This window comes from Euleptes europaea, chromosome 1, assembly GCF_029931775.1.
Source record: "Euleptes europaea isolate rEulEur1 chromosome 1, rEulEur1.hap1, whole genome shotgun sequence".
NCBI classification, from domain to species: Eukaryota; Metazoa; Chordata; class Lepidosauria; order Squamata; family Sphaerodactylidae; genus Euleptes; species Euleptes europaea.
In genome coordinates this window covers 88347868-88363145 of record NC_079312.1, presented here as the reverse complement: position 1 = coordinate 88363145, position 15278 = coordinate 88347868, and the positions used below count along the sequence as shown (strand labels likewise).

The following is a 15278-nucleotide window of genomic DNA, read 5'->3' as shown; positions in this document are numbered from 1 at the left end:
AAAGCTCAAATATTTTACTGTGATTCGTGTTCTGTTCTCCTGTACACGCTTGGAAGTACACAGAAGTAAGGTCCAGTGACCTCAGTTATGCTTGTTTCCAACTAAGGCTCCAGTCTTATTTACACATACTTTGTAGTAAACTCCACTGAATTTAATGGTTTATATATGAGTACACATTGGTTTGAACTTCACACATATTTAGAATCAGGGAAGCAGTACTGTTTTACTTTTTCAATGTTACAAGTTTTTTTAAGCTTAAGAATTGCCTTTTAAATCCCTCATGTGTGTACTCAGAAATTGTCTTCACAAATAAAGCTGACTCTAAGTTGTAATAGCTAAAATGCAACAAAACTAGACTCACCAGGCCTAGGAGACCAGGGGGTGGGGGTGGGGAAGGTGGCCGTTGTCAACGGCATTATGACACTTCTGGAGAAACCCGGAAGTAATGTCACGGTATCGACAGCGGCTTTTTTCCCTTTCTCCTGCTGGCAACTGGAGGGGCGGCGGGCAAGGCAACCCATAATTTTCTAGAAGAGTCCAGTTGAGCTTCTAAGATCAGGATGTTAGTGATACTGGAGAAACTATCGATTTGAAAACTCATTAATTGCAAGGGGCTTATTGTGCTTAGATCATAGCCTTAGAATGCAATCATGTGCACTCTTACCTGGGAGTAAATACCTTTGAACTTAGTGGGACCTACAGATGTGTAGACATGCATAGGCTGGCACTGCATGCCTAAAACAGGAGTACAATGGCACTTTAAATACTAATATAGTTTATTCCAGCATAAGCTTTTCTGATTTTCAAAGGTTTATGCTGGAATACATCATTGGTCTCTGAGGTGTCACTTAATGCCTGTTTTATTTTGCTGGTACAGACTAAAATTGGTACACATTTTCTACCCTGTTTTCTTTAGATCTAAACCCTTCCCCCTCCCGCCCCCAAAGATTTGTACATGACCTCTATGGAAATCAACTATTAAACTTGCAAAACCCACATACTTTCAGAATGTCTTGCTACAAAAAACATCACAAATTGCAGTAGTCTGCAATGGTTTACTTTTCTCTGTTACACAGGATATATTAGTGGCCTGTGCGCTTTGGGGCCAGCAGGTGTTGCATCCAACCTGGCATGTATCAAATTAAATGGAAGTTTTGCATAACGTAACTTGCTATCTAAGTATTGTCGAAGGCTTTCACGGTCAGAGTTCATTGGTTCTTGTTGGTTATCCGGGCTGTGTGACCGTGGTCGCTGCTGGCGAAACGTCAGAAAAGAAAATACCAAGACCACGGTCACACAGCCCGGATAACCAACAAGAACCAATTGCTATCTAAGGGTTATCTGCAATATATTTGGTTGTACACTGAATGTGTAATTAGGATATGTAGTTAACTAGTAGCACAAACCCACTTTGAAGGTAAGGTTGACTACTTCCAGGGCCTGGAGTTCTCTCGGATTTACAACTGATCTCCAGACTACAAAGATCAATTCTCCCTGAGTCAGTGGTAGCTTCAGAGGGTAGACTCCATGTAATCACATCCCTGCAGAGCTCTGTCTCCTCCCCAAACTTCGCTTTCCCCCAAATCTCCAGGAATTTTTCCAGCCAGAGCTAGCATGTAGGGTTGCCTGCTCTGGGTTGGGAAATACCTGCAGATTTTGGGGGTGGAGCCTGGCGAGGGGAGGGACCTCAGCAGGGTATAATGTCATAGAGTCCACCCTCCAAAGCAGCCATTTTCTCCAGGAGAACTGATCTTGGTTGTCTGGAGATCAATTGGAATAGTGGGAGATCTCCAGGTGCCGCATGGAGGTTGGCAACCCTAGCTGGCAGCCCTATTTACATGGCCAATTACTGCAACAAAATCAAGAGAAAATGTTACAATCCTAGATGCAAATATTGAAACAAGAATGTGACTAAATGATTATCAAACTTTTTGAAGCAAAAGAACCACTTCAAACTCTACAGAACTTTTTGGGAGCCAATTTCCAAAGTAAATCCACACTATTTTTCCCATTCCTTAACATAAAATGCAGAAATCTCACATCAGTTACCAAGTTCATATTATATTTTTCAAGTTTTGTATTTATTAATATAAAACACCACCGAGCAGCAGGTTGTATTTTGTGGCCATTTTGCAGGGGTAAACCCTTTATTTATTTATTTTATATTTTTCATTATTTGTATTTATTTTTAATTTGGATTCAAGGCAGATTACACAGAGTCAATACAATCGATAGAAGGGTCATTGAATAAACAATGCAATAGAATTAGGGTTGTAGAACCAACCAGAAGTCTAAAAACAGAATGGAAACAAAGCATAAATATTACCTTGACACATTAAATGATGCAAAATTCCATAGTAGGATCCTGGTTTCAACAAGCAATGCACGGTAGTATAGAACACAGCCCCTAATAATTTTTTCTAAGTAATTTTGTGAATCATTTAGTATAGTGCAAGTCTATTGCCTAAGTAGAAAAGCCCTCTAGAATAATTCAGTTTTGCATAGTTTGTAGAAAGCCAGTAGAGTGGCAGCCTTCCTGACCTCAGGCAGGCCATTCCACAAGCTGTGGACCACAATGGAGAAGTTGTTGATTTTACCATTGGCAGATTGGCACCTGACGACCCTGCTCTGATGAATGAAGCTATTGTGGAGTATAGGGGAAAAGGCAGTTTTGCAGACATGACAGCCCATGAAGGGCTTTGAATGTGATAGTTAATACCTTAAATTAAAGCCAGTAACTGATGGGCAGCCAGTGATGCCACTGAAGTGCTTGCAGGAAGGGTATAATATGCATGCTCCATCTAGCTCCCAATAATAGCTGAGCTGTGGCATTCTGTACCAGCTGAAATTTCCAAACTGATTTTGAAGGGAGACCAATGTACAGTATATTGCAGTAGTCTAGTCTCGAAGTTACTCTGACATGGATCCAGGTGGCCAGGTCAGCCAGATCATAATAAGGGGCCATCTTTCAGGCTAGGCTGAGTTGGAAGAAAGCCTTTGTAGCAACTGCATTAACTTGCTTATGTAGTAATAAAGCTGGGTTCAGAATAACCCCAAGGCTCTTAACTGAGTCAGCAAGGGTCAGCTGAACTCCTGGCTTTGTCTCTATCTGTGGGAGATTCATGATCCACTTTTGATTTATGAACCAATTGGCATAATCATGTGCCAAACAGAAAAGGTGCACTTTTAAAGACTATAAAACATATTACCTAGTTTAAATGTTGTTTGTGTACATTATTTTCAGGTCTTCGGGGTTGCGTTCTGCAATTATTGATGCATGCCTAGTTACTGGACAATGGTTTGAAATGTAATTGAATTGACTGGCAATTTTCTTCAGGTCATTCCAACCCACAGAATTGTTTGGAAATACTTGGCTATAGCCTGTCAACCAAGCATAATCTAGTGACTTTATCAGAATTGAACACTACTGATGATCAGGAAACTAGAAATAAATAAATTGTAACCAGAATGGTAGGAGAGAAAGATTTAAAAGGTGACATTCATGTGACATGAGAATATAGGTCAGTTTCTCTTGCCATTTCTGCAGTTTAGAAAATTGTAAAAATGCCCCTTCAGATCTTTCCGGGTTACCATTTTGGAGGTGGATAGATGGATATACTTTAGATTGTGAGCCAAAATATGCCTTTGCTGATTATGTAAGACCAGCTAAGTAAACTTCAATCCTATTTAGAGGAGGAATTATGGGGTGCATGTGGGGGGGGGGTGCATGTCCCTTTTTTTTTCTTTGGCAGGCCTCGTCTGGTTATTGGCACAACACACCGCCCGGGAATGAAATAATAGCAAAGCATTACCTGTGCAATGTCTGCATGCTCTGCAACTATTAAAATCACAGAAGCGATACGGGTAGGCAGTGGATGACTTGATTTATAGGACCATAAAGTAATAACCCCAATGGATAAACTTTGTTTGAAACAGTAACAGAGCAAATGGGTACAGACTTTGTGCTTAGCGTGTAGGGTTCGTTAACTCCAAAGAAGTATCTTGTAATCTTTACAACATGTGAGATAGGTCACTTCGAGTATTGCTAGGAAATAGGGTTTCCAGGTCCACCGTTGGTGGGAGATTTTGGGGAGAGACCTAAGAAGGGCAGGGTTTAGGGAGGGGAGGGACTTCAATGCCATAGAGTCCAATTGCCAAAGCAGCCTTTTTCTCCAGGTGAACTTATCTTTATAGGCCAGAGATCAGTTGTAACAGCAGGAGATCTTCTGCTATTACCTGGAGTATTGTTAAAAAACAAAACCAGCACACAAATCTCAGTGCAATACAATTATATTAAAAGTGCAAGGTGACAGAATACTTAGCTCTAAGATAACGACGAACAATATATGTACAATATATACACAAATATACAAAATGGACTGATGGATTCTTCTTTCCAAGGTAAGTACACTTTAGATCATATTGTATTGCAGAATTGTCAGTATAGAAGATAGATAATGGAAGTCCATAATGAAGACAGCCGAAGAAGAGGTGAAAGGTAAGGACGTCTTCATTGTGGACTTCCACATTGTGGACTTCTACTCTTTGTAATGTAAGAAAAAAAATTAGTTTGTCACCCAATGACACAAAATGAAACTGAATAACTGAAATGAATTCATATAACTAACAATGCTCTACAAATCTCAGATTTTTTTATACATCTGGTTTCGGGTCCTCTCAAAAATGTTGCTGCTGAATGAAGGGATGTGAAAGACGTCCACAATGAAGACGTCCTTACCTTTCACCTCTTCTTCGGCTGTCTTCATTGTGGACTTCCATTATCTATCTTCTATACTGACAATTCTGCAATACAATATGATCTAAAGTGTTCTTACCTTGGAAAGAAGAATCCATCAGTCCATTTTGTATATTTGTGTATATATTGTACATATATTGTTCGTTGTTATCTTAGAGCTAAGTATTCACTTGTCACCTTGCACTTTTAATATAATTGTATTGCACTGAGATTCGTGTGCTGGTTTTGTTTTTTAACATTACTATACCGAACAGAGCCTCGTTTTTCTTCGGTATTACCTGGAGTATGGCAACCCTACTAGGCGAAAAGGGCTCGAATCCATTGTGAGGAGCCAGCCGCCCTGTAACCCACGCCCATAGCCCTTGCTTCAGAGATGATTATGACATTTTGGCGCGCAACGGGCAAACCGGGAAACGTTTAAATGAAGAGCTGTCGGGCGTACACTGAAGAGGGCACGCGGAGGAGGGCCGGAGAAAGTAAAGCGCGTCCCAGACACTGTGGTATAAAGCGGGGGGGGGGGGATCCCAGGGACGACTGACAGTGCAAATCACGCAGCAAGCCATTGCTTTGCAACTTTTAGGAGTGCAAAAATGAAAGACAGAGTCAAGCGAAGGTCCTTATTTCCACGACAAAAGGCGAGAGGAGAAAACAGCCATGAGAAACGGCGCCCGAGGAAAATGGCGCTGCGCCACTCTCTTGGGTTTGCAACACGTTGGGCGAAAACGCGCGGGCGCTGGAGCCTCCTTTCTTCCCTGTTCCAGCCAGGATTCAGCCAGGATCGAACGCACGGACGTTCTTCCCTGTTCCAGCCAGGATCGAACGCACGAACGTTCTTGGATCGAACGCACGAACGTTCTTCCCTGTTCCAGCCAGGATTCAGCCAGGATCGAACGCACGAAGGTGCGTTCGATCCTGGCTGGAACAGGGAAGAACGTTCGTGCGTTCGATCCCGGCTGAATCCTGGCTGGAACAGGGAAGAAAGGAGGCTCAAGCGCCCGGGCGCTTTCGCCCAATCAGCGCCAGCCTCTTCCTCCCTAGAGCTCATTAGAATCGAGGTCGGGGTGGAACTTCAAGGCTTTTCCTGAGCGTTCGAAGTAGGGGAGGGCGGGCTCGCCGAGCGCGACCAATCCGGGGACCTCGGAGCTTGCGCGTCTGGTGGTTCGATTGGTTCGCGCCAAGTGCGTCAGCAGCTGGCGTACCTTTGTCCAATGAGAAGCCTCTCTTCGAAGGCCGAGGGGGAGGGAAGTGTTGCTCTGGTAACGCAGGTGAAGGTGAGACACCAATGGGAAATAAAGGGGGAGGGGGATGTTTAGGTCTCGGGTCGCCTCTGGAGGCGGGGGGGGGGAGGGGGTGAACCTCCCTGGGGGATCCGGCTTGGGGAGTGTTGAGCAAACAAAGTATATATGTCGATAATCCACAGTGGGTCGCCGTGTTAGTCTGTCTGCAGTAGTAGAAAAGGGCAAGAGCCCAGTAGCACCTTAAAGACTAACAATATTTTCTGGCAGGGTAGGAGCTTTTCTGGTAGGGTATACCCTACCAGAAAATATTCTGGTTAGTCTTTAAGGTGCTACTGGACTCTTGCCCTTTTCTACTAAAGTATATATGTGTGTTTGTATGAGCTACAGTGTGCAGTACCATTGAGAACAGCAGGCTGCCAGAAGAGAAAACACCCTCAGGAAGCCAGTTACTCTGATTACTTTTTTTCCAACCTTGAGTTTTTAATCATGTCTCTCCGCCCTTGGGGTGCCTCTCCTCTCTAAGCTTGGCTTTCCTCGGATCTTAGGCGAGCTGCCTTGGCTTCCCTTTGCAAAATACGGATCATACCGGATCTGCCCCTTGCAAAGATGAGGCTGGTTCCCTCGAGTCTGTCTGAATGGGAGGCTTCCCCCCCCACACACACTCTTTATCCTAAATTGTTCTGCATGTATTTGTGGAGGGCTGGGAACTGAAGTGGTATTAAAACGTTGTACCAAAATGGTATTTTCGGTCCTGTTAACAGTCCTTCAGATGAAAATTATCTTGCATTTTAAGGTTTTTTTTTAAAAAAAACCTGAAGCTCTGGTAGTGCGTTACTTAATTCTGTGGATATCCCCTTTATATATACATATTCAGTGCACCAAATCACAACATATTATATCTACTGTATAATTTTGTATACATTTGCTGTGTTGCTAAGATACATGAATAATGTCATTGATACAAGATATTTAATATTTTGGTTTCTCTGTGATGATGCTGATTTTTACAAAATTCAGACATTGTTCAAAGCCCCCACTTTTTTTTAAGTGTGTGTGTGGGTGTGTTATCTGTGGAGTTTGGTAGGCTGACAAATAAATTGCCTGTTGTTAGCCTAAGGGTAAACCTTACAAAGCTACTTTTTTCTTTCTTCTTTGGGTCTCTAAATATGGTTAGCAGCCAAATACCACACAATGGAGGAACGTTCAAATCTCATGAACATGATGAAACTGAGTATTAAAGTCTTAATCCAGTCAGCTCTAAGTTTGGGTAGGACTTTAGATTCTGACTTCCCTCCTCTGCAACAGTTTTTTGTGGTGATGGAGCACTGCCTCAAACATGGACTTAGAGGTGAGTTCTTCTTGAGTTTCTACTTCTACCTATAAAACAAATATTGTTTTTCCTGGGTGTAATTTTAGATATTGAGATGTTCACAGTAATTTCTGCCTTCTACTGAAGGGAGTGTTTAAGTATGTATTCAGAAGTTAGTATTTCATTTCAATAACTGTTCCATAAGAACATACTTAAGACACATTAAAGAATCATAGAGTTGGACGGGGTTATGCAGGCCATCTAGTCCAACCCCCTGCTCAATGCAGGATCAGCCTAAAGCATCCCTGACAAGTGTTCGTCCAGCTGCTGCTTGAAGACTGCCAGTGACGGGGAGCTCACCCCCTTCCTAGGCAGCTGAACTACTCTTACTGTAAAGTTTTCCTCATATCCAGCTGGTACCTTTCTGCCTGTAATTTATACTCATTATAGCGAATCCTATGGATAAATTATGTACTAAATAGTTTGATGTGTTCTTGTTTTCCTTACTGAAGAAACAGAAGCTAAAGTAAAGATGGTTAATGTAACTGTCCACTAGATCATCTGTGTAGATCTAGTTCTGGAATGCTGTGGGACAGAAATGGAACAAAGTTGAATAACATTGTGTCATTATCACACGTGACAGTGTCTTTGCTACATGTGACACAGCTGTCTTCCTACTTGTGTGAATGTAGGTTTTACTGGACAGTTAATGGAAGCAAGCTATTTCTAAACTGGATGATCATTCTAGCTATAGTAGGTTTGATGATAATATTGCAAAATAATTTTGTTACTTGTGTAACAGATGGAAATGCTTAGTGAAAAAACTGAATATGTAAAGATACTTGCTTTTGTTCAGTGAACTAAAATTAAGAATTGTTATTCCCTTGTCTTTTCTCCTCCCTTATTTCCTGTTTTTAAAAAACCCAGCTAAGAAAAGTTTTATTGGGCAGCACAAATCATTCTTTGGACCTTTAGAACTGGTGGAGAAACTTTGTCCAGAAGCATCAGATTTAGCGACAAGTGTCAGAAATCTGCCAGAATTGAAGTAAGTTGGAGAGAATAAACTGTTAAAAGGAACAGGATTCCAAGACCTTATGTTATTTCCATACCTGCATGATATTTTGTAGGTTATTAGTTGCAAGAACAAAAATTACTTCATTAACAGAAGACAGTCAGGTGCTAGTGGAAAGCGTTCAAGTAGGACATGAGGACAGTAGGCCATGACCTGTTTGCCTAACATCTGGTAACCAGCAATACACAAAGATTCCATTCCTCAGTGTCATATCTAATAAAAAAGCATTCTCCATAGAGAGCCAGCGTGGTGTAGTTGTTAAGAGCAGTGGTTTGGAGCGGTGGACTCTAATCTGGAGAACTGGGTTTGATTCTCCACTCCTTCATGTGAACAGCGGACGCTAATCTGGTGAACCGGGTCGGTTTCCCCACTCCTACACATGAAGCCAGCTGGATGACCTTGGGCTAGTCACAGCTCTTAGAGCTCTCTCAGCCTCACCTACCTCACAGGGTGACTGTTGTGGGGAGGGGAAAGGAAGGCGATTGTAAGCCGGTTTGAGTCTTCCTTAAGTTGTAGAGAAAGTCGGCGTATAAAAACCAACTCTTCTTCTTCATTTAGTTAGCACTGGTGTGCATAACATGAAACAGAATAAGACGAGATGGTTTGGATTTAAAAAAATTATTATTTTAAACTCTTAGATGGTAGATTCAGTTTCATAAAACTCCAAATATAAGGTTTCTATGTTGCATTGCAGTCCAAGTATTATAGTACAACAGCCTAATTTTTATATAGTTCGTAGCATAGGTGGACACCATATTTCAATATAATTCCATTGTTGTTGTTTCTTCTCTTTTTGTCAGCTCTGCCGTCCAGAGTACTTGTATCCTGCCCTGCATGCTATGCTATTATATTTGCAAATCAATTAGACTTATACAATGAAGGTTTTGTGATGGCTCACCTTATAATCCATGCTGAAAACTCTCTTAAATCTACTTCCTTACATGTGAATTCATTGGCTGTTACCGCACTAGGTATTTCCAGCGATGTATTAAGAGTTTGAAAATGTTATAAAAAATACTGTTCGTACTTTCTATGTATTCCCACCGATGTATTAAGAGTTTGAAACTGCTATAAAAAATACTGTTTGCACTTTGTTTGGCCCCTTTATTTGTGAATCTTCCAACCATTTTTTAGCCTTGGCATCCAAAAACCCTTTTAAAGCGATGTTTTTTATAACATTTCCAAACTCTTGATACATCGCTGGGAATACCTAGTGCGGTAACAGCCATTGTTTTAATAAAATCCAGTTTGTTTCCAAAAACGAGCTTGTTTTGGGATTGTTGTGTGTAAAGTGTGGCATACTTTCTCCACACTGTAAACAGTTTTTGTTAGGAGATAAGCTTCTCTTAAAAAGATGTTAATGTATTCAGTATACTCTATAAATAACCGTGTACTGTAGTATTCTTAATTTAAAACTCTTTCCCAATTATCAGTGAATTATGAGAACTGTTCATTTAATGATGTGATGCATCTATCAGCATAAAAATGGGTCTAAAGAGTACAGCTAGGAGGTATGCAATAGGCAAGGGATGAGCCTGCGGGCACCTTTGGGATTCTGAGGAAGGGTAGTGGTGCCACCACAAAATGGCTGCCATGGGAGGAAGCAACAGTCACAAAGTGGCTGCCAATTACTCTGAGCCAAGCATTCTATGATGGGGCAGCTATTTCTGAATGGGGCCCAAGTAAGTCCACTGACTTCAATGGATTTAGACTGGAGTAACTCTGCATAGGTTTGCTCTGCAAGGAAACATGTAAAAGGGTGGGGCTAGAAATGAAATAAAGAATAAAATATCTGATATGAAATGTTCTGAAAGATACCAAACAATCCTGCTCTTTTAGTCTCTCTTTCTGAAGCTGGGTAGTAGGCTGAAGGTCACACTGAACACAGAAGAACTTACGTTGTTTACATTGTAAACACGTTCAGAAATGGACTATCTAAATCCTGCGCATGTGTTTCCCCTGTATGTGTGTGTGTATCCCTTAAAGGATATGTAATATCCCTTAAAGTATATGTAACAAATAACTCTCATTTGTAATAGTGTACTACAATTAGGATTGCCAGGCAATCTTGGCATCCCTGGTAATCGGTGAGGTTTTGGGGGTGCAGGGGATGGAGAGGGGAAGCATCATGAGACATTCTAGGAATTCTCCCAGTCTCCATGGTAAAGACTGTAGAGAAGGGAAAATTCCTTAGAGTGTCATGAATGTGGTAACTGAAAATAACATAGCTGTGTCCACATCATCTCCCCTGCCCCATTTTCTCCTGCTGCGAGACGGCTGAGCTGTAAGAGAGCTGGCAGGGGTAGTGGGCAACCTGGCCAGCCTAATTACTGTACTATATTGGTGATTAAACAGTTTTTCAGTTAACTGTGAGGCAGTGTTTAAAAAAAGGACAGGCCTAAATATGTAAGTTTTCTTTCAGTGTTTCTGAAAAGTGTGCTGTATGCTAAACTGTCAAATGTAATGTGCTACATGACAGGTGTGATTGATGTTGGCTGGTGTTCTTGTAGGACTCCAATAGGAAGAGGCAGAGCTTGGCTTTATCTCGCTGTCATGCAAAAGAAACTAGCAGACTACCTAAAAGTTCTGTTGGACCACAAGAATCTGTTGAGGTATTTTTAATATTTTTTTATTTCAAAAGGACATTAGTTCATTATACAGAAAGGAAAGGGTTTAAAGTAAATGTTTTTGAATCGTGCATAGGGGTATTGACTTGGATGCAGCCTTTAATAAACCATTCTTGCATGGATTTTCTGCCGTGGTAGGTGTTGCAGCACACAAGATTTACTTCTTATACTATTTTTTCCCTAGTGAATTTTATGAGCCTGATGCCTTGATGATGGAAGAAGAAGGAGCAGTGATTGTAGGTCTTCTAGTGGGGCTAAATGTCATTGATGCAAACCTCTGCTTAAAAGGAGAAGATTTGGATTCCCAGGTGAAAACCACCCCTTAGATTAAATAGTGCTTCTAATTCGCATACCAGTTAAGCCAAAATAATGTTGCTTAAGATATATTCAGTCTTATTGTACTCAGTTGCTGATCCAAATATCTTATATTTACACTGTGGAGAATAGTGATATGTTGTGTTTTAGAGTGTGCAATGTTTCATGCGTGTTGCACTGAATCCTACAGATCTGTTCTGCTAATATTGGATTTCTTCCAGAGCAAGTAAGCTTCTGCTGCTACAAAGAGTGATGACAATCAGTGGTACAATTTACCTACAGAGAAAGCTCCCTGATGGTGTTTGTTTAAAGCTGCCATCATGTGACAGGCTTTCTTTGTTGGAAAAAACTGGAATAATATCTTCCCAGAAATAGGGACATGTTGTCCCATCAGCCCAGTCTTCTGGGCAGATGTTGTTGTTCCGGTTCCTTCCTATGGCCAATTGAAATCTATAGCCCTTGACTGAATGCAGTTCAATAGACCAGCACTGAAGGTGTGAAGAATTGTTTTCTTTGTTCTGTCAGTCCCACCTTATGGACTTTAATGGTCTTCAGTAACTGTCGCTATGGATTGTGCAGATCAATGACTGGCTTTGGGTGTGATCCATCTAGATTCTCAAGGTAAAGCATTTACTGAGGCAATCTAATCTGCTACCTACAGTTGGGTTTTAATTGTTGTATTCCATCCACCCAAACCTTTTATTAACATGAAGAGGGTGTAAGAAAGTAACCCACAGCTAATCTTGTCAGGGTTCTGCCTACAATGTTATTAATTTCATTGAATTAAAGAAGTAGTAGTAAATTTAATTTGGTCTTTTCAGGTTGCAGTGATTGATTTCTCCCTGTACCTTAAGGATACACAAAACATTGATGATGGCAAACAGTAGGTATACTTTATCTTCCATTCTTAATTATTGTTCAGTAGAAAACCTTTGAAATGTTGGAATGAACACAGTTGGTTTCAGATCCTTCTCTATCTCCTTTTGGCAAGAGGAAAATTAAATCTAAATGGAGAAAATGTCAATTGTGTGTGTGTGAGAGAGAGTGTGGAGTATTGTATGTGCCAGTTTGGAGTGCTAGATTTCCAATGTGTCCCTAGAACTTCAAGAATCAAACTTCCTCAGTCACTTTCACATCCCTTCATTCAGCAGCAACATTTTTGAGAGGACCCGAAACCAGATGTATAAAAAAATCTTAGATTTGTAGAGCATTGTTATATGAATTCATTTCAGTTATTCAGTTTCATTTTGTGTGTGTCATTGGGTGATAAACTAATTTTTTTTCTTACATTACAAAGAGTGTTTTTTGTTGATATTCTAATAAATTATGTTTTTAAAATATCTCACAGTTCTTAATAATTCAGTCAAATGCCCATCTTCTACTGAATTTCCAGGTTTGGTTGAATGAGTAATTCCCAAATCTGTCTGCCGTGGTAGTGAGAATTGGGGGTGGGGTGGGGAAACACTTGCTAGGAAGTATCAGCAGGTGGGAAGCTTAGTCCTCCCCTTACCTGCCAATTTTTCTATCAAAAATCCTTTCTCCTGTCCCCTCCAACCACCACCAGTTACACTCACTTGTAGCTCCAGAGCCCAGCTCAGGGGGAAACAGTGAGGCAGAGCTATATGTAATGAGGCAAACTTGAGGTTCCCAATGGTTTAAAATGGCTTGTCAGTATTTTCAGGGAAGAAGAATATAAGCACCTCCTTCCACCCATGGACAGTGCTTTACAAAAGAAGTAGAGGAGATACTTATATTTCCCCACCACCCATCAACTCTTCCCTGCAAATGTCACTCAGGCCATTTTAAACCTTTGAAAACTCCATGTTTGCCTCATGACATATAGCCCTGCCTTTAGTTTCATCCAAGAAAACATTTTTCCTCATTTGTTTTTCTTACCTTCCACCAGTATGACTGGTTAAGGGAGTTCTTACAGCTGTGATTCCATTAATCATAACAGCATTAATTTGCATTTTATATGTGGCTTGATGTCCTTTTGGAAAACAAAAAAGCCTACTTAATTTTTTTAATGGTCTTATTTCCTCTTGTTTCTGTTATGTTTCTGTTTGCTTCTTTTCATGCCAATGTCAGTCTTTGTTTTCTCAACATAATTCTTCTTTTAAAGGTATTTATTTGAGTTGCATTAGCAAAGTAAGGTTTGACTTTCAAGATACTGGATCAGTTTTATTGGCTTTGTGTGTGTCATTCCTTGTGTTTGTATATCTAGTTCCCATCTTATTGAGACCACATTTGTTCCATGTAAGGGAAGGGCACATACCGTCTCATAATGTATGTAGCTTATTGGTTGAAAACCTTTGTATACTGTAAATGTAGAACTTCAAAGGACCAGTGCTTCTGAGGGGAGATAATTAATTTTTGTTTTTAAAAACAGAGATGGAGGGATTACTGCTGTGCTTGATCAGAAACACTATGTGGAAGAACTTAACCGCCATCTAAGGTAGGATTTGCTCTGTTGTTTTCCTGCTGTGTAAGAACCAAAATTCAGCTCTGGCAGCTTGATCAATATAATGAATGCTATGAGGGAACTGGGAGGTCCTCACAATTTGCTTTGGTTTTCACTGGTAAGATCCAGTGGGAAAGCTTGTGGAATGAGTAGGCAGAAGAGAGAAGAACAAGAGTTGGTTTTTATATGCCGACTTTCTCTACCACTTAAGGGAGACTCAAACCGGTTTACTATCACCTTCCCTTCCCCTCAACAGACACCCTGTGAGGTGGGTGGGGCTGAGAGAATGTAATTTGCCCAAGGTCACCCAGCTGGCTTCATGTGTAGGAGCGTGGAAACAAATCCAGTTCACCAGATTAGCCTCCGCCGCTCATGTGGAGGGGTGGGGATTCAAACCCGGTTCTCCAGATCAGACTTCACTGCTCCAAACCACCACTCTTAACCACTACACCACACTGTGATTGATTCTCCCTCATCGCTGCAGCACCCTATACTGTGTTTCGCGTTATATGAGAGACTCTCCCATCCCTCAAAGAGGATATTTGGGACAAATGACAGTCTGCATAAGAAAAGTTGGGAAGATCTACTCTGCCAGCTCCTGCTGCAAGCTGGATCCAACCTATCATAACTCAATCATTTTGTGTCATACACAAACTCGGCTGCTGTACTGCATCTGTATAATGTACAATGAATTTTTTTAAAAAAAACCCACCACAGTTAAAATACAGGTCCCACTGCTTACTTCCCTCTATTGTGAGAACTATGAAATGGCCAGCTGTTCTGCAAATGCTGGGGTTAAGTGTCTTTTTCTGGCACAAGGCTGGGAATTGCAGTAGAGCGGGGGCAGCCTTAAGATCTGCTCAAGTGACTTGCAGTCAATTCAGGTTTGTATTACCAAGCTATAAGTCATATCCAAAATAAGATCTCTTGCAATCCAGCTATATTAAGATAAAATAACACTATTAAGCTTATTCTTAAAGTGAAGAAACAAGAGTTTTAAAAAGCGTGTGGGGCCAGGTGGGACTTCCGATTAGCCAGTCCCTAGCTAAGGATCTATTTCTGTAGCTGGTTGCTGCACCCATCCTGACCTCATTTTTTCTTTCGTTGACTGTTCATGGATATATTGGCTTAGCTTCTCTGATGCCACAGAGATCCTTTTAATCCTTGCCCTTTACATGGGGAATCTTTGGAGGTCCGAGATCAATGAGCAATCTATATACTTATAAATCATGAAAGTATTATCTGCTTACATTTTACCCTGGGCTTTCAAACGCAGATTGCTCGAGGCCAAGCTTGTTAGGATAAATGGGCTCTCTGCAGACCACTTACAGGAATGCTCATATGCAAACGTAAAGTACGAATCATCCGGGGAAAGTATTGATATGTACTCCTCAGAAATGTAATGTATAAATACTCCAAGGGCTGTGGTATGTATATCACTGTATATCAGACCAGAAATTGTAAGCACTGGGGGGGATCCTGATGACTGCTTAGGTTTTC

The 15278-nt window shown here is 41.0% G+C and overlaps 1 protein-coding gene across 3 annotated transcripts in view; it reads left to right on the top strand.

Annotated features, from left to right (window-relative positions):
- Positions 1 to 15278, top strand: part of RUFY1 (RUN and FYVE domain containing 1) — a 32041-nt gene that overhangs the window by 2730 nt on the left and 14033 nt on the right. For 2 of the 3 annotated variants that reach the window (XM_056865363.1, XM_056865379.1), the window contains exons 2-7: positions 7169 to 7342; positions 8231 to 8348; positions 10886 to 10987; positions 11187 to 11310; positions 12139 to 12200; positions 13707 to 13772. In XM_056865363.1, coding sequence (XP_056721341.1) covers positions 7169 to 7342; positions 8231 to 8348; positions 10886 to 10987; positions 11187 to 11310; positions 12139 to 12200; positions 13707 to 13772 — 646 coding nt within the window. Of the gene's footprint in view, positions 1 to 5957; positions 6028 to 7168; positions 7343 to 8230; positions 8349 to 10885; positions 10988 to 11186; positions 11311 to 12138; positions 12201 to 13706; positions 13773 to 15278 lie in introns of those variants that run through there. The other variant, XM_056865371.1, reaches the window with a different exon arrangement.